Below are 27,602 nucleotides of genomic sequence, written 5' to 3'. Positions count from 1 at the left end.
CTTTCTTTCGTCGCTGGATCTCCCGCTGTCATCGCTAGATCGGTGTGTGTGACACCGATCTAGCGATGCGATCTAGCGATGCGTTCGCTTGTAACCAGGGTAAACATCGGGTTCCTACGCGCAGGGCCGCGCTTAGGAACCCGATGTTTACCCTGGTTACCAGCGTAAATGTAAAAAAAAACAAACAGCACATACTTACATTCCGGTGTCTGTCAGGTCCCTTGCCGTCTGCTTCCCGCACTCAGTGACTGCCGGCCGTAAAGTGAAAGCAGAGCACAGCGGTGACGTCACCGCTGTGCTGTGCTTTCACTTTACGGCCGGCAGTCACTGAGTGCGGGAAGCAGACGGCAAGGGACAGACACCGGAATGTAAGTATATGCTGTTTGGTTTTTTTTACGCTGGTAACCAGGGTAAACATCGGGTTACTAAGCGCGGTCCTGCGCTTAGTAACCCAATGTTTACCCTGGTTACCGGGGACTTCGGCATCGTTGGTCGCTGGAGAGCTGTCTGTGTGACAGCTCTCCAGCGACCACACTACGATTTACCTACGATCACGGCCAGGTCGTATCGCTGGTCGTGATCCTAGGTAAATCGTATAGTGTGACGGTACCCTAACAGAAATATCATTCTCTAAATCCCTGACATAGTATAACAGATTAGAATTAGAACTAGTGCAAATCGATTTGCAGGACCTAGTCCATTAGCCATTTTGGTAATTTGTGGCCAGTGCATGGGTGATCTGAAACACCTCTTTCCCAGGATGTCCCTCGTGACAACACAACAGGAGGTAGTCCTTCTCATCTCCTATGGACAGGAAACACACGGAAGGTTTAAAGCCCCCTCCACCTCAGACTGTTTTTCCAGTCCCTAGGAGTATATGCAATGTTGCAGGGGTCACCTGAAACGAGCTCAGTGCAATCAGTCGGGATTAATTCTTTTCCCCCTGATAAGAGGCTTGTGGCTGATGCCTCGCTGGGTTAGGGGTCCCACAGCCTGCGTCAGTAGAGAGGGATGTGGCTCCTGGCTTTCACCCCTTCCCTCCTTAGAGGGCTCTCTGTTACCTGCGCAGCTTCCCGCAGGGCACGCATCTGTTGACGCGCTTCCAGGTTACCAGGGGAACCTGATCATCTGTATATTACCTGTGTGAACAGGGTTCAGAGAGGAAAAATCCATGTGTGCATACAGGGTAGAACAGCTTTTGTGCAGATAGCCCAAGAGGAGTGGTGGATAACTCCCCAGTCTTGTAGACACAAGAGAACAATTATGGAAACACGAACACATGGGCTACTTGCACAGTGAACAAGTCTGTAGGATCATGTTCACACACCACCAAGAAACCTGAAGACACAAAAGAGAATAGTAAAACCAAAACCACTCAGTTTGAAAAAAATTTTTGCAGTAATCCGCAAGTGCTAGTAAAAGATGTAAATAACAGGGTATTTGGTTGATACGTTTTTTGCAAAAATGATCAGGTTTTTAAATACATCAGATAGGGATTGCATACATTAGTTAGGACTGCTCTGATATGGGTATACCGTGAAGATTGGTAGAGCAGCTTAGTATACATTTTTTGCAAAAAACGTATCAACCAAATACCCTGTTATTTACATCTTTTACTAGCACTTGCGGATTACTGCAAAAAATTTTTTCAAACTGAGTGTTTTTGGTTTTACTATTCTCTTTTGTGTCTTCAGGTTTCTTGGTGGTGTGTGAACATGATCCTACAGACTTGTTCACTGTGCAAGTAGCCCATGTGTTCGTGTTTCCATAATTGTTCTCTTGTGTCTACAAGACTGGGGAGTTATCCACCACTCCTCTTGGGCTATCTGCACAAAAGCTGTTCTACCCTGTATGCACACATGGATTTTTCCTCTCTGAACCCTGTTCACACAGGTAATATACAGATGATCAGGTTTTTAAATACATCAGATAGGGATTGCATACATTAGTTAGGACTGCTCTGATATGGGTATACCGTGAAGATTGGTAGAGCAGCTTAGTATACATTTTTTGCAAAAAACGTATCAACCAAATACCCTGTTATTTACATCTTTTACTAGCACTTGCGGATTACTGCAAAAAAATTTTTCAAACTGAGTGTTTTTGGTTTTACTATTCTCTTTTGTGTCTTCAGATTTCTTTCATGGTTGACATAAGATCTATGATTAGGGAACAAGTACAAAACACGGCCTTCAGTCTTATTCCCCTTTAGATGATACAGGTCATGTCCTGTCATAAGTGCCATGTGGGAAATGGAAGGGTCGTCGGATGAAAAGAAAGGTTCCTATTATTCTTATCAGGATCTGGAGGGTGGAGTTTATACACTTCAGGTCGTCCCAGAGGAAAGGAAAAAGTATTATATCTCATCTGACGAGCTGTTACGTGCCGTACTGAATACTATGAAGATTGGAGAGGCGCAGGTGGCTCACTCTTTACAAGATGAAATGTTTGGAGTGCTTAGAACTTGGAGAAACACAGTCTTTCCAGTGAACAAACATATTAGAGCCATGATAATGTAAGAATGGGAAGATGCAGAGAAGGGGCTTGTTATCCCCAGAGATTTCAATGCCATTCTCCCTTTTGAACAAGAGGAGGTTAAAGTTTGGGAGAAAAAAACAAAAAATTGACATCCCAATAGCCAGAGTGGCAAAGAAAACTTAGATCCCTTATGAGGATTCCTCCCATCTCTGTGACGCGATGGATTGGAAGGAAGAGTGGTTAACTAAAGCAATTGTTACCATCCACCTCTCGTGTCTCCCCTTTTCCCCATAGTTTGTAAGCTTGCGAGCAGGGCCCTCACTCCTCCTGGTATCTGTTTTGAACTGAATTTCTGTTATTCTGTAATGTCTATTGTCTGTACAAGTCCCCTCTATAATTTGTAAAGCGCTGCGGAATATGTTGGCGCTATATAAATAAAATTATTATTATTATTATTACTAAGAAAGGCCTGGGAAGCCTCAGCCGCTTTCATTAGTGGCAATATAGCAGCCACCTCGGTGGCTAGGTTTATCAGTTAATGGATCAACAAATTGAGTACCCAATTGAAATCCCATACTCCTAGAGACATTGTACTAGAATACCTTCCGTTGATGAAAATGGCCACGGGGTTTATGGCGGATTCATCGTTCAAGTCAGTAAAATTTTGTGCCAGGAACAATGTTATTTCTAATTTTGCTAGGCAGGCCATCTGTTTAAAAACATGGTCAAGAGATAGCCATTCCAAAAGCAAGCTATGCTCAATTTCCTTTTCAGGGTCACAGGTGTTCGGCCCAGTCTTCGACGAAATCCTAAAAATGGCATCTGACAGGAAAAAGGGGTTTCCAGAAGAAAGGCTATAGAGATTCATTTCTTTGAATAGGTCCCGTCCATTACAGAGACAGAAGTTTAAAGGGAAGGTAAATCTAACAGATGAAATTACACAAAGGGAGATTAAAGGTAGAAGTAACTCGGTCGGTTCAGGTCCAAGCACAGGGAAACCTTGATGCCAAAAGACCTAGGGGGAGGCTTTGGTTCTGTCTCGGAGGATGACAAATAATCACACAAAACCAGTGGGTTCTTCAGGTTGTTGTGGAAGGCTACAATATGTAATTTATTCACCTCCCTACACTGGCTTGAAAGGGATATCCGGAATCTAGTAGCATTTGGGGCGGTTATTCCTTTTCCTCAGTCAGAAGTATACCAGTGCCACTACTCCTTTTTCTTTTCTATTAAAAAAAAAAAACCCTTAGTTATCGTACCATCATAAACTTAAAGCCCTTAAACCACTGGGTCAAGTACAAGAAGTTAAGAATGGTGACAATGAGATAGCAATTCCTTTACGGTACATTCCCATGGTCAGTAAATGCAGCGTCCAGATGTTACAGCACAGTGGATGGAATATCAAGAAATTCCCTGCCCACTATGTGTTCACCGATGTCCGCAGCTTACCTTCGGAGACAGACATGCGGCGCGTCTTTCCGGATCACAGCATGTCTATTTATCATCTCCGCAAGATAAGTTTCACCCATCCAATGTATTGAGACACGCCGATTCCGCATGGTTCAATGAACATATGTGGAATCACCTGCGTTGAAAAGCCGGCAGCGCTTTGGACACAGCGGACATGTGCTGCGTCCCAAGCGCTGCCGATTACTGACCGTGGGGCCTAATGGGAAAGGATTCAGTAATGTGCACTTTGGATTTAAAAGATGCTTATTGTCATGTGGCTATCCATCCTTCTTGTCAGCAGTTCGTGAGGTTTGCGCTAAAACATCAGGGTGTAGTTAATCATTTTCAATTTCAGTGCTTTCGGCTTTCTGGCCCCTCAGATATTTACAAAATCAAGATATTGGCCTAAAAATCTATCTGTTAAACAGCAGTAAAGGGGTAATTATCATCCCATACTTGGACAATTTCCTTTTTAATTGTAGATTTAGCATAACAACTCGACTTCCATATCTCAAGAACTATCCTTGACTCCCACCTAAAAACAATTTTTCTGCCCCCAATAAAACAGGAAGAATTCAGGAACACAGTTCAGTTGTTTCAGGGGGAAAAGCGGGGCTCAATTAGATTTGAAATGAAAATATTGACATTAATGATATCTTGTATTCCAAGTGTACGAAGGGGTCAGGCCCAGTTGAGAATTCTGCTGAAAGCGATATTGGCCGCCTGGGACAAGCGACCATCAGGACTAGCCAAAAAATAAAGTCATATCTGCCAAGCTGAAAAGGCAGTTGATATGGTGGACATCTCTAAGAAATCCCCAAAGAAGGGTGCCTTGGATCCTTTCCTTATGCATCTGGGTCACTACTGACTCAAGTCAGCAAGGTTAAGGTGCCTAGGTGGAAAGGCAATACCTACAGGGGACATGGTCTCCAGAAATCCATATGAGGTCCTCAAACTACAGGGAACTGCGGGCAGTATGGGAGACACTCCAAAGGTGCCACGATCGTCTCAGAGGCCAACATGTCAAAATCTTATTGGCCAATATCACAGCTGTCTACTTTATTCATCATCATGGGGGCCCGAGATGTCATCTTCTACTGGCTTTAGCCTTACAAATTTTCTGGCGGGCGGAGGGTACTTTCCTTTCTAGATCAGCAGTTCACCTGAAAGGTGCACAACCCAATCGTTGCAGTATCCCTCGAGTAGAGCTGTTTGCATCCCAAATTAAACGCAAATCTAACAAACTTCTTTTCCCTGAACCCAGAAGACAATCTATATTGGGCGGACGCCTTGTCCCAGAATTGGGACCAGAATCTGCTATATGCCTTTAAGCCTTTTGCATTGATCCCAATGGTCTTGAGAAAGATTCTTGAAGATCGGGCTACTGTAATACAAGCTTGTTTCCTCATTTAAGTCCCATGGCTCTAGAAGAACCATTTCCCCTTCTAGAAAGGGATGACCTTTTTTCTCAAGGTCCCCTCCTATGTCACCATATAGACCTATTGCATCTAATAGCTTTGGATCCTGAGAGGCAGTTCCTAGTGTCTGAGTTCTGTCAGATCGGGTGGTCACGATGATGCAGGCGAACAGGAAACCAGTGACTTCACCTATTTATAAGAAAATTGTGGAAAAAGTTCTGCTCTTAATACAAGGAAATCGTTGTCAGCTCCTCCTACCTGAACATCCCTTGAATCCTGGATTTCTTACAGCTAGGGTTCAAGATGGTCCTGAGGTTCAAATACGCTAGGAGTCCAGATCTCACCGCTGAGCGTTTTTCTTGACCATCTGTTGGCGAGCCATCCCTAAGTCGCTAGATTTTCTAAAGCAATCAGCAGTTAGGAAATCCATTCCTCCGTGGGAGCTAAACCCAGTACTAAATGCCCTATGTACGGTAAGTCTCCTTATGAACCTCAGGAGGACATTAACATCAAAATGTTTACCCTGAAGACAAATTTCTTGGTTGCCGTCACTTCGGCAGTAAGCTTAGGTGAAATCCAGGCCTTGGCAATGAGAGTTCCTTTTCGGCATATACTTGAAGATCATATTATACTTAAGCTTGACCCAACATTTCCTCTGAAGGTAGAGTCCAGTGCCAACGTGAACCAGGGGATTATCCTGCCCTCCGTTTGCCAGCATCTGAAAAACCAGAAGGAACGAATGTTTAATTTACTGAATGTAAGACAGACTGTTCTGCAATATGTGGAGGCTACCAAAGGTTGGAGGCATGATTCAAACCTCTTAGTCCAATTTGAGGGGAAGAACAAAGGCAATAAGTTTTCAAAAGCCATTTCAAAATTTATTGGCCTTATGGATCATGTCCACAATTTCCTTGGCTTATGTATCAGAGGGGAAACCACCGCCGGAAGGTGTTGAGACTCATTCAACGCGGACAATCTCCGCTTCTTGGGCTGAACGGGCAGGAACCTCTGTGGACCAGATTTGTAGAGCCACAACCTGGTCTAGCCTAAATATGTTTTGTAGACATTACAAGTTGGACTTATTATCTGGCCAACAGATGGCCTATGGAAGGAAAGTCCTTCAAGGCAGTAGTCTAACCCTAAAATCCATTCATTTTTTTTTTTTTGTGCGATCATGAGGGACCTCCTGGAAAGAAGGAATTGACACTACCGGTAATTGCAATTCCAGGAGTCCATCATGACAGCACCCTTAAATTCCCTTGCCTGAATTCCTTGTACCTTTGTGGAGATCACATTTGTTTTGGAGAATTTAATAAAATTGAATTGCATCCATCCTGGTGTGGTGATTGGTAAAAAAAACACTGAGGGGGAGGCTTTAAATCTCTTGTGTGTTCCCGATCCCTAAAGAATGAGAAGGACAACCTCATGGTGTGCTGTCATGAAGGACTCCTGGTAATACTAATTCCTACATTCTTGACGTCATCCATGGCAATTCTTATGATTTGCTTGCTTGGCGCACATCACTGTAGCAGTGTGATGCCCATATGATGTTGCGCCAGGCTGACTAATCTAAAGAGGAGCCGAGGCTGCCGTCACATAAGACTACTTGGGGCATCTCAGATTATGGACATTGAAAATGGACTGGATGCAGGGTATCAAAATGATTCACACCAATTCTAATTACAATGTTAAGAAAGTATCTAAAATTAGGCATCACTTTAGTCCATTGTTCATGACTTATTTTTGAAGCTTTCCTTCACCTGAATGATTGGGGTTCAGCAGCAATACCAAGTAGAGATGACAGTGGCTTGGCATTCATATCACTTAGTTTTACTGAGTGTATGTACGTTTAAAAGATATTATTTTATCTTTTTGCTTTGACCATGAAAACGTGCATTAAATAACGACTGTGTAAATATAATCTTTCGCATCATTGGGGGACACAGGTAACTGTTTAACTACGGGTGTATGCTGCTGTCGATAGTAGGCTGATGCTAGGCAAAAAAAAAAAGAAAATAGCTCCTCCCCAGCAGTATACACCTACCGACAGGCACCAAGTACCTCAGTTTAAGCTTAATGTCTGTAGTAGGCGGATCCCAGATATGCATTTTCCTTTGCAGGTTCCCTGTTTGTGTTTATTAATCCTTTCCCTTTGTTTTTCAGGTTCATCGTTCTACTGTCTCACCCTGTTTTCCCACATGTATGCGACTGAGAGAGCAGTGTGCTGTCACCCACATCACCCACTCTCTGACCCGACCCATAGACAGGAATTTATCCCCCTGTCACACTTATTGGTGTTTCAGGGTGATCCCTGGTGGCCAGTCCTTGCCTTTTCCCCTCCTCACCCCTCTCCTCGGGGAGGGCTGAGAGGAAGATGGTGGTCACCAGTGGTGGCCTCCCCACTTCTTTTAAGGGGTTGATGCCGTCTGGACACTGTGTGGGAAGAAGGATCTCTGATGCCATTGACCCTCTCCCAACCTAGGGCTCCTGATGTGATCCTCATCTGTGAAGATGAATCGCAGACCCACCTGCAGGTAATGTAGTTTTTTTCCCAGCAGCGGCAAAGGAAGGTCCTGTCCCTTAACAGGGATAGAGAGCCTCTAGCAGCAGCAGCTCTTTCCTTCCCATAGGCAGGACGCCCCTTTAATTTTTCATCCCTTAAAAAGGACTTTTTAATCAGCCGCGGCCAGTGGAAGTATAGAAAAAATGGCCGCGGATGATTAAAAAGTCCCTTTTAAGGGACGAAAAATTAAAGGGGGGTCCTGCCTGCGCAGCGCTGCTGGGGAGGAAAGAGCTGCTGCTGCTAGAGGTGCCCTATCCCTGTTAAGGGACAGGACCTTCCTGTGCCGCTGCTGGGGAAAAAAACTACATTACCTGCAGGTGAGTTCACGATTCCTCCTCCCTGCCATTTTCGGGTGGGGGACCGAGCACTTGAATATCGCGCTCTTTTTAAACTATAGGGGGCCTCGCCGGGTCATAGAGTCTCTGCTCTGACTAGGCCATGCCCCCCAATTTGCGCACGTCTTTTCGGCGCCTTTCTGTCTCTACGCCACCCTCCCCTGACGGCCAGCCAATCAGAGGATTGCTTTTGCCAGCCAACAGATCCTCAAGCCACGCCCCTCACCCCCCTACGCATCAGCCAATCAGAAGGACGCTTTCGTTTTCTACCGGCCGGCAGATCTTCAAGGCTGACCACGCCCCCTCCAGCACGTCAGCCAACCAGATTCTTCCTCTCAATTTCTCCTTAGCCACGCGCCCCCATCCCGCAGCAGCGTGCTGCTGTGTCTGCTTTGCCGAGACCATCTTGGATCCGTGTCTCTGCTGATACTGTGTTTTTTCTTTGGCTGCAGACTCGTTCCATCTGCCTTCGGACAAGGGGAACACAGCTAACCTTCGCTCATCTGCTGGCTATAGCTGGCATCGGGTAGGCACTGCCCTCTCTTTCCTTGCCCCTGTCCTTCTAGTCTCTCTTCAGCAGTATCAACAAGGCAAGACTTATGCCCAACTCTCCAAGGGCTTCTAGTCATCCCTTCAAGCCCATTTTGATTCATTATGCCTGTGCCCACTGCAAATTAAAGTGGTCTTTAGGTCAGCCTTCCCCTTTCTGCCTGTCCTGCAGTCCTTCCACAATGTCTGCCCCACAAGAACGCTCTAATTCCGGGGATGAGAGCACACCCCTCCCCCCAGAGTGGGCTATTGCTATGTCTCAGTCAGTCTTTGACCTGACAAAAGTATCCCAGTCCCTGGTCCAGGTCCTGGAACATCTTCCTCAAGCGCCACCAGTGCTCTGAACGCCTCTCAGGGTGATTCGCACGCACCTGACCACGACCTTCGTAGAGACATATCGGACAAAAGGTCTAGGAAGCGGGCTCTTTCAAGCTCCACCGAGACCCTCTGCATCATCCAGGATGCCCCCCTCACCCCATTCCCCCTCCTCAGAGAGGGACTTTGGGTCGGATGTGGGCTCCAGTCCAAGTCTGACTTGGATGCCCACCAGGCTTCTGATAGATAGCCTGATCTTGGCTATTACTCAAACTCTTAAACTAAAAGAGGACGAGGTTCCCGCTCAAGAGCACAGTTTCCTTCAAATGGGTAATGCGTCCTTCCCGTATCTTTCCCAATCCCAACGAGTTTGAAGCAACTATGGCTAAACATTGGAAGGAAACAGCTAGACATCCTTTATCCCTTTAGTCCAGATCTTGTCGGCAAATGGGCAGAGTCCCCCAAGGTGGACCTGCCGGTCTCTTGCGTGTCCTCCAAAACAGTTCTGTCTCTACCGGATGGTGTGTCTCTTAAGGACGCTACAGACAGGCAGATTGAGTCTTTAGCCTTTGAAGTGACTGGTGCCTCCCTCTGCCCCAGCTTCGCCTCTACCTGGGTGGCGAAATCCATCTCTGCCTGGGCCAAGATACTTCGCCAGAGCATCGTAGTGGCAGCTCTTCCGGATAAGCTGGCAGACCAGATTGCTCACATCGGCAAATATCTTCTGGCTGCCTCCTTGGATGCGGCCGCTTGTTCTGCTAGAGCAAGCAGCAACATCGCCGCCATACGCCGCATCCTTTGGTTGAAACGTGGAATGCAGATCCAACTTCTAAGAAGTCCCTCACCGACCTTGCCTTTCAGGGTTCCAGGCTCTTTGGGTCCAGACTGGACCAGATAATTTTGGACGCTACCGGGGGGGAAAGAGTACTTCTCTTACTCAGTTCAGACCTAAATGTCCTCTCAATAGGAAAGGGCCCCTGCCCTTTCGTTCCTTTCGACCTCTCCCCTCTTCAGGAACTTCCTCCCAGCAGGACCGCTCAGCCGCCCCAAGGGAAAGAATAAAAACCATCCTTCAAACTGGCACCTCACTGGAGGCCAAAGGCCTGCTCCTCCATGCCCTCTGGATCCCGCTCTCACAGGTTCTCCTCTAAGTGACGGGTCACCCCCACCTGGGAATATTTCCAGGGTGGGAGGCCGGCTTCTTCTCTTCAGGGACGCATGGTTGTCGTGGTCGGCGACGTCTGGGTCAGAGAGATCATTACTTACGTCCGGTTACAAGATTGACTTTTCTCTCCCCCCCTTCTAGGCAGACGGTTCTTTCTGTGTCGCCCGCCAAAACTTCCGTGGCAAGCCCCAGGGGTTCATCAGGCCGTTTCTTTCCTTCTACACTCAGGAGTAATCATAGCCGTTCTTCATAGTTCTACTCCAGTCTTTTTGTAGTCTCAAAAAAAGAGGATCGCTCCATCCAATCTTGGACCTCAAGCAGTTGAAGTGCCACGTTCAGATCCACAACTTCAGGATGGAATCCTTACACTTGGTGATCACCTTCATGAAGCCAGAAGAATTTCTTTGTTCTTTAGACATCCAGGATGATTATCTCTACATTCCTGTTTGTGTGCAGCATCAGAGATTCCTTCGGTTTGCGATCTAGGAGGATCATTCAGTTCACGGCCCTTCCTTTCGGTCTGGCATCTGCCCCCAGGTTGTAAACGAAGGTCATCGCAGCGGTCATGGCCATCCTTCGCTCCAATGGGATCCTCATAATCCCTTACCTGGATGATCTCCTGATCAAAGGGCCATCCCGACGAGACTGCAACCAGAGTCTTCAGGTCACTCTGGACACTCTGGTCCGTCTCAGCTGGATAGTCAACAGAGAGAAATCTTCCCTGCTCCCAGCTCAGCGCCTGGTGTTCCTGGATATGGAGTTCGACACGGCCCAGATCAGTGTCTTCCTTCCAAAGGACGTTTTCATCTCTGCCAGGGGATCTGCTTTTTAAGGCGACCAGCTCCTCTTCCCTTACGAGGATTTTGGGGAAGATGATTGCCTCCATGGAAGCCGTGCTTTATGCTCAGTTCCTCACCCGTCCTCTTCAGCTGGCCCTCTTGTCTGTTTGTGACAAGAAAACAGTCTCCCTGGACCGACTGGTACTTCTGCCCCTCAAGGTGAGGCAATCTCTGACTTAGTGTCCACTATCAGCCTCAGCCCTATGTGGGAGGTCATTTCTCCCTCTCCGGTGGCAAGTCATCACGACCGATGCCAGTCTCCACGGTTGGGGAGCAGTCTTCCTTCATCCCACAGCACAGGGTCGCTGAAACGCTCATGAAGCCCTTCTCCCCATCAGTCATGGAGTCTGGAGATCAGGGTAATCTTTTTTGTCCTACTTCACTGCCAGTCCCTTCTCGCAGGCAAGCCGATCTGCATTCAGTTGGACATCGCCACGGCTGTGGCTTACGTAAACCACCAAGGCAGGACTCGCAGCAAACAGGTTATGACAAAGGTGACAAGGATTCTGCGATGGGCGGAACATCGTGTCCCTGCCATATCAGCTGTTTATATTCCGGGGGTGGAAAATTGGGCCGCCGATTTTCTGAGTCGTCAGGGCCTCGCATCAGGTGAGTGGTCCCTCAATCCCGCTGTCTTCAACCAAATATGTCAGAGATGGGCCACTCTGGACATCGACCTCATGGCGTCTCAGATGAACCGCAAGTTTCCTCTGTTCGTGGCCAGGTCCCTGGATCCGCTGGCCATCAGCTGCGATGCCCTAGTGATCCCGTGGTCCCAGTTTCAGCTGCCTTATCTTTTTCTGCCTCTCCCCTTGATTCCATGGGTCGTGAAAAAGATAAAGACAGAAGGGATTCCCGTAATCCTGATAGCTCCAGACTGGCCAAGACATCCTTGGTATGCGGAGCTGGTAAACATGCTCTTGAACGCCCCTTGGAGGCTTCCAGACCGTCCAGACCTTCTCTCACAAGGCCCTCTCTTCCACCAGAATACTCAGTCTCTGAGTTTATCGGCATGACCGTTGAGGCCACAGTCCTGAAGGAGGCTGGTTTTTCTCACCAGGTCATTCAGACCATGATTAGGGCGAGAAAACCAGCTTCCTCGCACATTTACCACAGATATTTGAAGGCCTTTTTCCTGTGGTGTGAGGAGGACTTGTTTCCAATGTCCTTTTCCTTTCCTTCCAGCCTTGGTTTCCTTCAAGAGGGTCTCGACTCAGGTCTTTCACTCAGTACCCTTAAAGGTCAAGTTTCCGCTCTATCATCCTCCAGAGGGATCTGGCTTCCCGTTCCCAAGTGAAAACCTTTCTTCAGGGTGTTGCCCACCTAGCACCACCTTACCATCCTCCGATAGAACCATGGGATCTCAACTCATTCTCGGCACCCTCCAACGCGCACCTTTTGAGCCCATTCAAGAGATTTCTTTTTCTTTCCTGTCATGGAAGGTGGCCTTCCTGATCGCCATTACGTCTATCAGGAGCGTTTTCGATTTAGCAGCTTTATCTTGACGTTCTCCGTTCCTGATTCTACATCAGGACAAGGTAGTTCCCAGACTTGTTCTTTCCCTTCTTCCCAAGGAGGTCTCTTCTTTTCACATCAATGAAGACATTGTCCTTCCTTCTCTATGTCTCTCTCCGGTCAATCCCCTGGAGAAGTCCCTACACAAGCTGGATTTGGTCAGAGCTATTAAGAGTCTACCTCTCAAGGACTATTTCCTTTTGTAATTTCGATGCACTATTTGTCATCTCTGAAGGTCTTCGTAAGGGGCTTCCAGCTTCTAAGTCCACTATTGCCCATTGGTTTCGTTCGGTGACATTAAAGGCTTACCGTGGTCAGGACAAATGGCCTCCTCCGGGAGTGAGGGCTCACTCCACCCAGGCCGTGGGGGCTTCTTGGGCTGTTCATCACCAGGCTTTGACCTTACCAATTTGCAAGGCCGCGACCTGGTCGTCCTTGCACACTTTTGCGATGTTTTACAGGGTTCATGCCCATGCCTCGTCTGATGCAGGCTTGGGTAGGAAGGTACTTCAGGCGGCGGTTGCGCAGCGGCCGATCCAAGTCCCTTTTCTTTGCATTCTTTCTGTTCCCACCCTTTGGACTGCTTTTGGACATCCCATAGTTACCTGTGTCCCCCAATGAAGCGATAGAGGGATTTTTGGTACTCACCGTAAAATCTTTCTTGGAGCCTTTATTGGGGGACACAGCACCCCTCCCTAACTGTTTGTACCGCTTTTTGGGCCTAAGTGCCTTTGTTGTTGGGTTGGTACATATGTTGAGTTCTGGTTGCTTCTCCAACTGCTTTTACACCAACTGATGTACTTGGTGCCTTTTGGTGGGTGTATACTGCTGGGGAGGAGCCATTTTCCTTTTTTATTAGCCTAGTGTCAGCCTCCTAGCGACAGCAGCACACACCCATAGTTAAACATAGTTACCTGTGTCTTCCAATGAAGGCCCCAAGAAAGAGATTTTACAGTGAGTACCAAAAATCCCTCTCTTGTTGTTGCAAAGCCATTCCATTTCTTTCAGGTCTTTGACTAACTTTTTTTTTCTCCTACACATGTTCTCATGACTCACATGTTGTTGTTTTTTTCTCTTTCTTTAGGCTATTGATCAAAGTGGAGATGTCTTTCGTGCCACCTATGCAGCTTTTAGATGCTCTCATGTGTCTGGAATTCTTGGTGCTCATGAGAAACTAAAAGTATATCACTTTAGATTGTTCACACTTAGCATTTTTCCATTTTTTTTCCCTTGAGTATTTTGAGCTGCTGTGTTTTGGTTTTTTTTAAACAGATTTCAACGTTTTTGCATTTCTTAACCCCTTTCCGACAATGGGTGTAAATTTACGCCGATGTCGGACTCCCTCCCTTTGATGTGGGATCTGGCGATGAGCCCACATCTTTCCTGGCACATGTCAGCTGTTTTAAACAGCTGACATGTGTTCGGAACAGCCGTGGGTTGAATCACAATCCACCCACTTCTATTAACCCGGTAAATGCCGCTGTCAAACGCTGACAGTGGTATTTAACATGCATTTCCGGCAATAGGGCTGGAAATCCACCCACCGGTGGCCCCCTGTAAAGTGATCGCGGGTCACTGATGGGTTGGCACATAACAAGTGAGTAATTCAGCTACTTACAGACGAACTGATCATCGCCTGTATGTAGCAGAGCCGATTGAGTTATGGCAGCTTCTGGTCTCCTATGGAGACTTTTGAAGCATGCCCAAAAAAAAATTTTGAAAAATAAAAAGATATATAAAAGCTCAAATCACTCCCCTTTAGCCCCAGTCAAAATAAAACAATTTAAAAAAAACAAAAAACATGCACATATTTGGTATCGCCGCTTTTGGAATCGCCCGATCTATCAATAAAAATAAGGATTCACCTGATCGCTAAATGGCATAATGAGAAAAAATCAAAATGCCAGAATTACATTTTTTTTCGGTTGCCGCGACATTGCATCATGAAAAATGGAGACGCTACGGGTATCGGAAAATATTTTGTTGTTTTTTTTAACAAAGTTTGAAATTTTTTTTTCACTACTTAAATTAAAAAGAACCTAGACATGTTTTGTGTCTATGAACACATAATGACCAGGAGAATCATAATGGCAGGTCAGTTTTAGCATTTAGCGAACCTATTTAAAAAGCAAACCAAAAAACAAGTTTAGGATTGCAGTTTTTGGGGGGTTTTTTGCAATTTCACCGCAGTTGGAATGTTTGTTTTTTTTCCCGTTTTCGAGTACACTACATGGTAAAACCAATGGTGTTATTCAATAGTACAACTTGTGCGGCAAAGAACAAGCCCTCACATGGCCATATTGACCAAAAAATTAAAAAAAATGTATGGTTCTGGGAAGAAGGGGAGCAAAAATTGAAAATGCAAACCCAAAAATACCTCTGGTCATTAAGTTAACATTCAATGCAATGCACTAAAAAATACTTGTAATATACACAGCGTTTTTCCTGTCGACACTTTTTTGGTTTTCATATTGATAAAATTGCTGCAATAAAACACTGTGCACATGCCTCTTAATATTAGCCACCCTTTTGATGTTTTAAATTATTTGGCATTGCTATTGGACTTAAATGTTTTTGTTTTTTTATTTATTTTTTCCAGGTGCCAGTTACTTTTTTTCCTAGAGACCAAGGTGATTATACGCAGTCTTGGGACCTCGAATGTCATCCAGTTTCTCAACCACATTTGAAGCAAAAAGTGAAGTTCCAGCTATGTGGAGAAGTAAGCTCTTCTGTGCATTATACATTTGCAAGTCACTGGCACTCTTTTGCGCTGTATGAAAAAAAATTAACAAAATACACTGACCTTTTTGAGCACCAAGGCTAAGAACTTCTCAACATTTTGTAATCAACTAAAAAAAGTGCCTAAAATATTAAATGCAGAATAATTGCTGTAAAAATGGTCATACAGCTTTGACAATGCATAGAAAAAAATGCTAAAATGAGAAGCCAAAAAGCAAACATGCAAATTTTCACCTATGCAATCTTGTTTAACACAGATTACTTTTTGTAAATGCTTTATATTACTGTAGTTAGAAAATGCAATATAGAGGCAGAAACAAAAACATTTAACATATCAGAAGTCCATGCAAAGAAGTGTGACCACAGAAGAAAGAAAAAGCCAGGCGTAGAATTACAAAAAACAATAGATTTCCAGCTGATAGAAGTATCCCATCATGGACTTAATCTAATGTGGCCATTAAATTATGGTTGTGATAAAGACTCTCCATCTCTCATTACCCCACACCCCAGCTGAGAAATCAAGATATACAATACATATGTAACAAACTCCCTATAGATGAATAACTCCACTATCATTCTGCAAAAGCGAATCAGAAACCAGTCGCCTTTTAGAGTTTGTGTGAGCATTTCCTTGCCATTATATAGCAATTTATAAAATGGCGCATATTTTGTAACACTGTTAATCCAGTGTATAAGTGGTGGGGTCAAATTCAACATCCATGAAATATTTACCACTTTTCGTGTACAGAAAAGTTTACAGACAAACAGTTGCTTGGTAGATGTACCTTACTTTTTCATTAATGCCCAGCATTTATGTCTGAGAGGTGATGAGAAGTCTAAAAATGTTGACGTGTGTGCATGAAAACCTCAGACCAGACCACATGCATTTAACACAATTACTTTTACATGTGATATTTTTGTTATTTTACGATCAAAACAATTCAAATATAATAGAAAGTTTAGTCAACACAAGTGCCAACTTTTTTTTATAATCAATATAAAGTATTTGATAGAAAAAGAAGCTTATTATTAGGCTAGATTCCTACAATGAGCTTTTGGTGATTTTTTTTTTTCACGCTCTAGAATTTCTGCACCATTTCTGCATCTATATCATTTTAGGTTACTGGTGTGTCAAAAACGCACCAAAAGCTCATCTTGGGAGCGTAGCCTTAAAGGGTAGGGTAATTGTGATGACATATTTGCACCTTGCATTATTATCTGCACATGCAAACCTGTAAATTTGTGTTTTTTTCAACTAAGGGCATCAAAGATCGAAGCGAGTGGGCAAAAATTTCAGCTGAAACATTAGTGAAGATGGAAGATCAAGTAAAGCCGAGAAAGAGATCTGGCTCAGAAGCATCTACTCTAAAATCGTCGTAAGTAAAAATGTCTTTAGTTATTGAAAATGTTTTGTATAATTTAAGTATTGGTTACTAATGTACGTCATGCGATCTTTCATATTCTTCCTGTTTTCAAAATATGTCTTTCAGGCATCAGCCTATCCAGCAGCTTCATGCGTTTCTGTGCCTGCTGCATACAGTAAGGCCCCTTTCACACATCAGTTTTTTGCCATCAGTCGCAATCCTTCGAATTTTGAAAAGAAAAACGGATCCGGTGACTGATGCCGCCTGATTCGTTTTTTCCTTATAGACTTATTATTAGCGACGGATTGCCAAGGATGGCCTCACGTTTCATCCGTCGTTCAAAAATTGTTTGTCTGGCTGCCGGAGACAATGGACATAGTAACGTTTTTTGTCTACATCGAAAAAACGTACAGCGATGGATCTGTCGTTTGCTAGAATGAAAGCCTATGGCGCCGGATCCGTCAAATGACGGAATCCAGCGACAGACTCCGTTTTTTTTACTGAGCATTGTCCGATCCAATTAGCCAGATCCGCTAGTCTGATCTGTTGAAAAAACGAATCCGTCGCATCAGTTTTTCACAATCTGAGATGGATCAGTCGAGCCAACAGATTGTGACTCACGGCAAAAAACTGATGTGTGAAAGGGGCTTTACTTGTGTAACTCTGCAGCATGGACCCATAAATAAAGCAATTAGAATTCTATTTGTTGTCTGTTCGTTGTCTGTTCTAAGTGGCTATTTTGATTAATAAGCCTACACATTATCATACATTCATATGCACCTTTCTTTATTATATGTGCCAGGCAAGATGAAGCAGGTCGGGGAGTTTTTGCCTCTGAGGAATTGTATACCTTTCCATCTACACTTGTTGGTGAATCCAGCACACTGAAAGTAAACTTAAGAAACAATTCTTTTGCAACATATTCAGTAAGTGTTGTACTTTTCCTATATATTAGATCTAATAACCAAAAATTACATTACTTCAGCAAATTTCAAATCTGCAAATATAAGTAATTTTACAATTGTGGTTTGCTTTTTCCTTCATAATTTTTTGTCTAATTTTAAGTTGTTTTTTTATGTTTGTTGTGTCCTCTACATAGACTTGTGTTAAAATTGATTTTCTATCTTGCTTCTTGGGCGACAGTCTGGGTGACACTTCCTGGTAAACAATAAATTTGAAACTCTATTGATTAAATATGCCTTTTTAATGCTAGTTTCACACATCTGTATTTTGCTGTCTAAGGACTATAATGCACAGTTGCAGGTCTCCTGGCCCCAACACAAAAGCCTCATGTATGGCTATAAGGCTATTGAGTTTGAGTCAGGGAACTTTGGGCAAATCTGCGTGATTCCAGGACCGCATAACGCATTTTAAATAGGTAACTTATTATATTTAGAGCTTATACATGTTTGGGATCATGTACGCCTGCAAACAGTCTCATTTCAGGCACCCTGCATTAGCAGGAAAGTTGTGCCCAAGTGCAATTTAATATTGTTACAATTGGTAGGGCAACAATGTGATTGTATTCTGCATGAAATCTGCATGAAGTGTTTACTAAGCATAATAATCAGCATGGGTGTGTGTTTAAAAGAAAAACGTCTTGTGTTAACTTCCAGCTGAGATTTGTAAGTCCAAAAGAGCCATTTCACATGAAGCATTCAAAGTACTCCCTTAGGTAAGTCAGTTTGATTTTACTGTAAGTGTGACTCTAACAAATGTAATTAATGTTAATCAGACATGATCTGGACCTTTTATAAAAAAAAATTATATATAATTGCTCCCTTTTGTGACTCAAGATTTTTTTTTTTTGTTCCAGATAAGGTAATGCGTCCAGTGTTTGAGCTTTCCGCTGTGCGCTATGCTAAGACTACTTCTGTCATTTATGTAATGTAAGACTATATTCACATGTCTAGTAGTGGTCCGTTAGAACGGATCCAGCAGCAATCTGTTGGCAAAAAAGTTATGCTGCAGACAACTTTTTAGTCCTTTTTTAAATAACTAATCTCTGCTGGATCCATTTGTTTAACATTAAAGTCTACGGAAAACGGGTCTGTTAATCAGCCATCTGTTTTTCTTTAATTTGTAACAGATCCGTTTTTCACTACTGGACTTGTAAACATGGCCAAAGGAGTCAGTAGTTTGCTTTACGGAACAAGATCTAATCATAAGCTCTGATAAGTTATTGATCTACAATATGTTGATTCTGTGATTAAGAGGCATTTTAACTGCATCTGGTGTAAAATCTCCAAGGTGTTACAGGGAAGAATTTTTGAAAGAAGTTGTCCCAACATGACTGATCCTATAGGTCAGGGGTCAGGAGCCTTTTTGGCTGAGAGATCCATGAACGCCACATATTTTAAAATGTAATTCCATTCCACAATATGTTTAAAACTAAATACAAGTACAACCAGCAGAGTGTCCTGTGAGGCAGGTGGAGAGGGACCAAGCGCAGGTATGAGTGCTAGGAGGCTCTTGGTCAGTTTGTAGGTGGCCCCACTGAAAAATAGTCAGTCAGTCAAAGCAGTACTCGAGTGTTTGCACCGATGAGGCTGGGATAGCCTGTGTTGATATTAGCCAGAATAGTATGGTAGACAGCAGTGTTTACCTTATCTTTCGCCAGATTTGAGGCTGCATACCAGGGCAGAAGTGGTGAGGAGATGCCGTTTGTAGGTATTGCTGTGGAGTAGATGAGACAAGGAGAGGAGCGGAGCACTGTCCTGGCCTGTGACAGGCGCTCTGTGCGGCTCTACCGGGCAGGCGTGGATGTTCAGGTGCTGCGGTCGAGTCCTGTGGTAGGATGGTGACCGGAGATTGTAGCCCAAGTGACTGCCGCAGGTGCGAGGTGCCGTAAGGACCAAACATTTTGGAAATCAGCGGTTTCCTTCATTATTTTTTTTTGTTAAAGATTTGCCTGAGAGCAAGATGCAGCCATCAAAAGAGCCTTATCGGTTCCCGACCCCTGCTATAGGTGATGATGATGATTTATGGCGTTTGTAGGCATGTAACATTGGATTTTACTAATACTCTTGAAGAATGCAAAGCTTGAATGTGCTTAAATAGTTCGTAGTGGTGGAATGACAGATAATCCAATATTTCAACGAAAAGTTTTTTGTTAAGAATTCTGTACAGAAAACTACCCAGCACCAATTCACCAACCTCCTTTTTTATTTTATTATCTGTTTATCCACTACTGAAACTATTAAACATATTCACTCCTCATAGAAGCTTCCGTTTGCATGGCTGTGCTGGGATTCTTCAGCAATCAGTGTGTGCAAGGGAGAAGGCAGCAGCCTGTGTATAGCTAGTGTGAGTGTGTGCCTCAGTTTATATCAGGGCTGTGCAGTCGGTAAGCCAAATCTCCGACTCCTCAATTTCCATGACTCCGACTCCACCAAAATGGGCTCTGACTCAACGACTCCGACTCCACAGCCTTGGTTTGTATATTACTACTCTTATAATAATAATTTTATTTCTTTTAACGTCCTGTTGATTAAATATATTTTAATGATTTTTTTATAATGTTCCATTTAAAAAAAAAAAAAAAAAGCTAAAATCTTCCAATGTTCCCTCTGGCCACGAAGACTTGCAATATATTATTATGATACTTCCTATTCTGTAGTGACCTCCTTGTTATCACAGGCAGAATTACAATGACAGATCAGGACCACACAATTTGACACAAGTTCCAGAACATGTCTAGAAAGCTGTCTTATAGGCGACCGTGAGTTAGAACCTGTCTATTGCTGCCAATAGTTCATGTGGCTATTGTAAAATATGTGCCTAAATGCTAAATAGGTTAATAAGGAAAAATATACACGCAAAATAAAAATGCATGACTAAAAGAATGAGGTATCACTGTCTGGTTGTAATTATTACCAAATAATAGCTGATATACAGTTAGGTCCATATATATTTGGACAGAGACAACATTTTTCTCATTTTGGTTATAAACATTACCACAATTAATTTTAAACAAAACAATTCAGATGCAGTTGAAGTTCAGACATTCAGCTTTCATTTGAGGTTATCCACATTAAAATTGGATGAAGGTTTTAGGAGTTTCAGCTCCTTAACATATGCCACTCTGTTTTTAAAGGGACCAAAAGTAATTGGACAGATTCAATCATTTTAAATAAAACGTTCATTTTTAGTACTTGGTTGAAAACCCTTTGTTGGCAATGACTGCCTGAAGTCTTGAACTCATGGACATCACCAGACGCTGTTTTTCCTCCTTTTTGATGCTCTGCCAGGCCTTCACTGCGGTGGTTTTCAGTTGCTGTTTGTTTGTGGGCCTTTCGGTCTGAAGTTTAGTCTTTAACAAGTGAAATGCATGTTTTTTTGGGTTGAGATCAGGTGACTGACTTGGCCATTCAAGAATATTCCACTTCTTTGCTTTAATAAACTCCTGGGTTGCTTTGACTTTGTTTTGGGTCATTGTCCATCTGTGGTATGAAACGACGACCAATCCGTTTGGATGCATTGGCTGGATCTGAGCACACAGTATGGCTCTGAATATCTCAGAATTCATTCGGCTGCTTCTGTCCTGTGTCACATCATCAATAAACACTAGTGACCCAGTGCCACTGGCAGCCATGCATGCCCAAGCCATCACACTGCCTCCGCCGTGTTTTACAGATGATGTGGTATGCTTTGCATCATGAGCTGTTCCACGCCTTACGCCATACTTTTCTCTTTCCATCATTCTGGTAGAGGTTGATCTTGGTTTCATCTGTCCAAAGAATGTTCTTCCAGAACTGTCCTGGCTTTTTTAGATGTTATTTAGCAAAGTCCAGTCTAGCCTTTTTATTCTTGATGCTTATGAGTGGCTTGCACCGTGCAGTGAACCCTCTGTATTTACTTTGATGCAATCTTCTCTTTATGGTAGATTTGGATATTGATACGCCGACCTCCTGGAGAGTGTTGTTCACTTGGTAGGCTGATGTGAAGGGGTTTCTCTTCACCATGGAGATTATTCTGCGATCATCCACCACTGTTGTCTTCTGTGGGCGCCCAGGTCTTTTTGCATTGATGAGTTCATCAGTGCTTTCTTTCTTTCTCAGGATGTACCAAACTGTAGATTTTGCCACTCCTAATATTGTAGCAATTTCTCGGTTGGGTTTTTTCTGTTTTCGCAGCTTAAGGATGGCTTGTTTCACCTGCATGGAGAGCTCCTTTGACCGCATGTTTACTTGACAGCAAAACCTTCCAAATGCAAGCACCACACCTCAAATCAACTCCAGGCCTTTTATCTGCTTAATTCAGAATGACATAACGAAGGGATTGCCCACACCTGTCTATGAAATTGCCTTGGAGTCAATTATCCAATTACTTTTGGTCCCTTTAAAAACAGGGTGGCACATGTTAAGGAGCTGAAACTCCTAAACCCTTCATCCAACTTTAATGTGGATACCCTCAATTGAAAGCTAAAAGTCTGAAATTCAACTGCATCTGAATTGTTTTGTCTAGAATTCATTGTGGTAATGTCTATAACCAAAATTAGAAAAATGTTGTCTCTGAGTCTGTCCAAATATATATGGACCTAACTGTATTCCTTTTAAATTGCAAAGATAAATTACCCCCATAAACTAACTGTTAAAGTTTTTAATTAAAAATGACAAGGCTGTAATCTCTTGATGTGTATATTAACTTAATTGGGTATGCCATTTTTTTTTGTTTTTCTTCTGATATACGAATAGTGATGAACGAGTGTGCTCGTTACTCAAGCATGCTCTGGTGTTCTCGGAGTATCTTGGGCGTACTTGTAGATTGTTTGTGTCCCTGCAGCTGCATGATTTGCGGCTGTTAGACAAACCTGAGTACATGTGGGAATTGCCTGTATGTTAGGGAATCCCCACATGTATTCAGGCTGTCTAGCAGGCGCAAATCAGGCAGCTGCTTGGACACAAACAATCTACGAGCACGCCCAAGATACTCTGAGAACACCCGAGAATGCTCGGAAAACCCAAGTAACAAGCACACTCGCTCATCACTGTATACGAATAAACCTGGTGGCTAAAGCTGGCTGTACACATTAGATTGCTGTTGGCTGAATGACAACCAGTTCTCCCATACACAGGTGCGGTCGCTGGACTGAGTGCTCCTGTGTTCTGAGAAAGCTGCTGACTGACATTTCGGTCAGCGGTTTATCTCCGGAAGGTCCATGTGATCGCCAGTGCAAAATCGACATCTCTCCAGACCATCAATCACCCAGCGCCCCCATACACATTTGACCATTGATGTGGTACCTGTCGATATCTGCCAACATTAATCTGTGTATAGGGACCTTAAGTGAAAAATGGTCTGATTCTTCCTTAAACACTGTCATACGTAATAAATGCTGAATATAAACCATACATGGGAATACCACTTTACATAAGCACAGTGATCCCTGACCAGGCTAGGATTTTATCAATGAAGTAGTAGTCTGTGAATGTTGATATTCCCATCACATAAGCATAAATATTAGTTTTACATTTCCCATCACTAGATCCCGTCAGAGCTTGAGTTGACCTTAGATCTGCATGCCAGGTCTGATCATGACCCTCATGTTGGTTAATAAAGCATCTGAGGGTTCTTATAAGTCACATGCTCCATAATGCAGATCTGGTGCATGTTATAAATAATACTTTTAATCTAAGCCCACATTCCTTTCTTCTTCCATGTTGGGTTAGTCGTACAGTGGAGCTGTTCTACAATATGCTGCACTTTTTTTGTCAGAACATTCTATACCTTTTTGCAGGTTTTGTATAAAATTGTACGTGCAGCTAAATGATGACGAAATAGTCTCCTGCAAGACAAAGTGCTGAAGTGAAATGTATTTTTTGATGAGCTCAATGAAGTTTCATTAAATAAATGTCTGTTCTGGATACTGCACATTGTAGAACTATTAAAACCACGTATAACCATTAAATAGTATTTTAAATGGAACTACTTTATTCATTTTTATAGAGCCCACCATTATATCAACCTGCCGGTGAAATTCAAGCCTACAGCTGCTGGCAAATTCGAAGGCCACCTTGTTGTTCAGACAGACGCCGGAGATATCTCTATTCAACTTGTTGGTGAAGCACTGACAAAGTAAAACATGGTCTGTGGTGTGTAACACTACTATGCTGCTATGTCATATTTCTAATATCAAAGAGCTGCACACTAACTCTATACATTTTCTGTTTGGATGTTGGTTGATGAATGGTATTGCTGTGTCTGTTAGTCTAAGCTCCTCATTGTCACAATTCAAACATCTGTATTTCTGAACAAATACCTTTGATACCGTTCAATAGCAGAAATATTCGTACCCTGCCGTACCCCCACCAACACAATAAGTGAACAGTGTTCTTGACGGTGGTTCCCTTTTTTGGATGACGAACACAATATTTTTGTACCTGCTGCATTACGCAGTCATCTTTTCCCTCAGATATTTCTGTGCCCAAACCCAATTTGCAGCTTGAAATGTATAAATTTATCCTATTTAAAAGGAGCAAAACCATATAATTTCATGAATGTGTTAATGGCTTGCCATGTTTTCTGTATGAAATATTTCAATACGCAGCTTCTCGATATGCCTTTCACGTTTTTTTCTCCCCCAAGGAATTAATTTTGCAATTTAAATTACTGTAAATCCTAATGTATTTTTATATTGCTTGTTAAAAAAAAATCCATTTGTTTCAAATAGGGTGTATTTCTGTATTTATTTTCATGAAATAAACTGATTGTGTCTTTTCTACATCTCACATTTTCGTTCTTGCTGTTTTTAGCTTCTTAAGTAGACGCAGTGGTTCCAATATCGTTAGGCACATTTGATTACCAATGCAATGGCTAAACTGTTAAGTACTTTATTTACCCAAAATGATGTTTCCAGCTCAAACATTACTCCAAAGTGTGGACCGTTAGGTGTGTCCATGCTGTCTAACTTGCATGTGTAAATCAAATGTAATACATCTATAGCTGCAGAAACACAAAGATGTTATATAGGAAGTGAAGATGAGCCTTTGTCCCCGCTTCAGCTCTTGTCTAACTCCAGAAAGGCATAATAAAGATCTCTGTTAGGAGCAAGCAAGCCACTGGACAGTAACCAAAGCATTAAGGGGTTCCTGTGCTGAGAAAATCTTCTAAATGTGTCCCTGCTGTGTAATGGCTGTGTCTGACCATACAGGAACATGTGCTTCATATATCATCGCTCCTGGACTGTGGAGGCAACAAAAGAGTATACAGACAAGCAAATGCGATCCCATGCTGTCCAATTTCTATGAGGTAAACATTGTTTTTAAGCAGGCAGAGCAATGTTTTACCTCACAGAAAGAATCCGCTGTGATCCCATGCTGTCCTGTCTGTGTACTCTTTTGCTTCCTCACTTGCCCTGGAGCTGTGATATGATCAGACACTGTCCTTGTACAGTCACACAGTCATTACACAATACCCAGCAGGGGCACATTTATAAGATTATCTCTGCACAGGAACATTTTTTTTTTTTTAACACATCAAATTGTGGGACTAAAGGTACCTTCACACTAAACGATATCGCTAGCAATCCGTGACGTTGCAGCGTCCTCGCTAGCGATATCGTTCAGTTTGACAGGCAGCAGCGATCAGAATCCTGCTGTGATGTCGTTGGTCGGGGCTAGAAGGCCAGAACTTTCTTTGGTCGCTGGCTCTCCCGCTGACACCAATTCAGCGATGTCTTCGCTGGTAACCAGGGTAAACATCGGGTTACTAAGCGCAGGGCCGCGCTTAGTAACCCGATGTTTACCCTGGTTACCATCCTAAAAGTAAAAAAAACAAACGCTACATACTTACCTTCCGCTGTCTGTCCTCCGGCGCTGTGCTTTCCTGCACTCACTGTGAGCACAGCGGCCGGAAAGCAGAGCGGTGACGTCACCGCTCTGCTTTCCGGCCGCTGTGCTCACAGCCAGTATAGAGAAGCACAGCGCCGAGGACAGACAGCGGTAGGTAAGTATGTAGCATTTGTATTTTTTACTTTTAGGATGGTAACCAGGGTAAACATCGGGTTACTAAGCGCGGCCCTGCGCTTAGTAACCCGATGTTTACCCTGGTTACCGGCATCGTTGGTCGCTGGAGAGCGGTCTGTGTGACAGCTCTCCAGCAACCAAACAGCGACACTGCAGCGATCCGGATCGTTGTCTGGATCGCTGCAGCGTCGTTTAGTGTGAAGGTACCTTTATTATTCCAAGATCTGTTGATTAATGCATCGGATAATAGCTGGGGGTCACGGAGATCTGTTACCAATTTGGCACAGATGACACCGGAGAGATCACACAGATCTCTCTGTAGCAGCACCCAAGTTCTGCAAGTGGCATATACGCTGGATATCTGACACACACATGTACAGGTGTTTTCACTAGCGGTGGGTGCGGCAATCTGTTTTTCTTTTTGCTTCACACAGATCTTACCGCTGCCATCTGCTTGTTAGGGGAACGCAACTTTGCTGTCTCTAATTGTCAGGATAATTACACAATTGAGTGACAACTGATGGACCAGGCAATGGGCTGCTTCCACTACTAGGCCAGTTATTGGTGAACTTAGAGTGAGAGTAAGGTATGTTCACCTCCCATTCCAATACATAGAGTATATGTACAGTGGGAAAGTAAGTATATGATACCCTTCCGATTTTGCAAGTGTTCCCACCTTCAAATAATGGAGAGGACTGTAATTTTTGTCATAGGTACACTTCAACTGAGAGTGAGAGACAGAATCTTGGGGGAAAAAAACTCACATTGTATGATTTTTGCATAATTAATTAGCATTTTATTGAATGAAATAAGTATTGGATGCAATAGAAAAACAGAACTTAATATTTGGTACAGAAACCTTTGTTTGCAATTACAGATGTCAGACATTTCCTGTACAGGTCCTTCTCAAAAAATTAGCATATAGTGTTAAATTTCATTGTTTACCATAATGTAATGATTACAATTAAACTTTCATATATTATAGATTCATTATCCACCAACTGAAATTTGTCAGGTCTTTTATTGTTTCAATACTGATGATTTTGGCATACAACTCCTGATAACCCAAAAAACCTGTCTCAATAAATTAGCATATTTCACCCATCCAATCAAATAAAAGTGTTTTTTAATAGCAAACAAAAAAACCAACAAATAATAATGTTCAGTTATGCACTCAATACTTGGTCGGGAATCCTTTGGCAGAAATGACTGCTTCAATGCGGCGTGGCATGGAGGCAATCAGCCTGTGACACTGCTGAGATGTTATGGAGGCCCAGGATGCTTCAATAGCGGCCTTAAGCTCATCCAGAGTGTTGGGTCTTGCGTCTCTCAACTTTCTCTTCACAATATCCCACAGATTCTCTATGGGGTTCAGGTCAGGAGAGTTGGCAGGCCAATTGAGCACAGTAATACCATGGTCAGTAAACCATTTACCAGTGGTTTTGGCACTGTGAGCAGGTGCCAGGTCGTGCTGAAAAATGAAATCTTCATCTCCATAAAGCATTTCAGCCGATGGAAGCATGAAGTGCTCCAAAATCTCCTGATAGCTAGCTGCATTGACCCTGCCCTTGATGAAACACAGTGGACCAACACCAGCAGCTGACATGGCACCCCACACCATCACTGACTGTGGGTACTTGACACTGGACTTCAGGCATTTTGGCATTTCCTTCTCCCCAGTCTTCCTCCAGACTCTGGCACCTTGATTTCCGAATGACATGCAAAATTTGCTTTCATCAGAAAAAAGTACTTGGGACCACTTGGCAACAGTCCAGTGCTGCTTCTCTGTAGCCCAGGTCAGGCGCCTCTGCCGCTGTTTATGGTTCAAAAGTGGCTTTACCTGGGGAATGCGGCACCTGTAGCCCATTTCCTGCACACGCCTGTGCACGGTGGCTCTGGATGTTTCC

The 27,602-nt window shown here is 43.5% G+C and overlaps 1 protein-coding gene across 1 annotated transcript in view; it reads left to right on the top strand.

Moving 5' to 3' along the window:
• CEP192 (centrosomal protein 192) overlaps positions 1 to 24,454 on the top strand; it is a 310,915-nt gene extending 286,461 nt beyond the window's left edge. Inside the window, exons 43-48 of the mRNA XM_069731008.1 lie at positions 13,711 to 13,806; positions 15,226 to 15,345; positions 16,626 to 16,741; positions 17,532 to 17,655; positions 18,346 to 18,404; positions 23,678 to 24,454. Of these exons, the coding sequence (XP_069587109.1) occupies positions 13,711 to 13,806; positions 15,226 to 15,345; positions 16,626 to 16,741; positions 17,532 to 17,655; positions 18,346 to 18,404; positions 23,678 to 23,810 (648 nt within the window). The 3' untranslated portion in view covers positions 23,811 to 24,454. The remainder of the gene's footprint in view (positions 1 to 13,710; positions 13,807 to 15,225; positions 15,346 to 16,625; positions 16,742 to 17,531; positions 17,656 to 18,345; positions 18,405 to 23,677) is intronic.
• The last annotated feature ends 3,148 nt before the right edge of the window (positions 24,455 to 27,602 follow it).

The sequence above is a fragment of the Ranitomeya imitator genome, chromosome 6 (genome assembly GCF_032444005.1).
Source record: "Ranitomeya imitator isolate aRanImi1 chromosome 6, aRanImi1.pri, whole genome shotgun sequence".
Lineage (NCBI taxonomy): Eukaryota > Metazoa > Chordata > Amphibia > Anura > Dendrobatidae > Ranitomeya > Ranitomeya imitator.
Note: the sequence above shows the minus strand (reverse complement) of the source record. Positions and strands in the feature narration are given on the sequence as shown.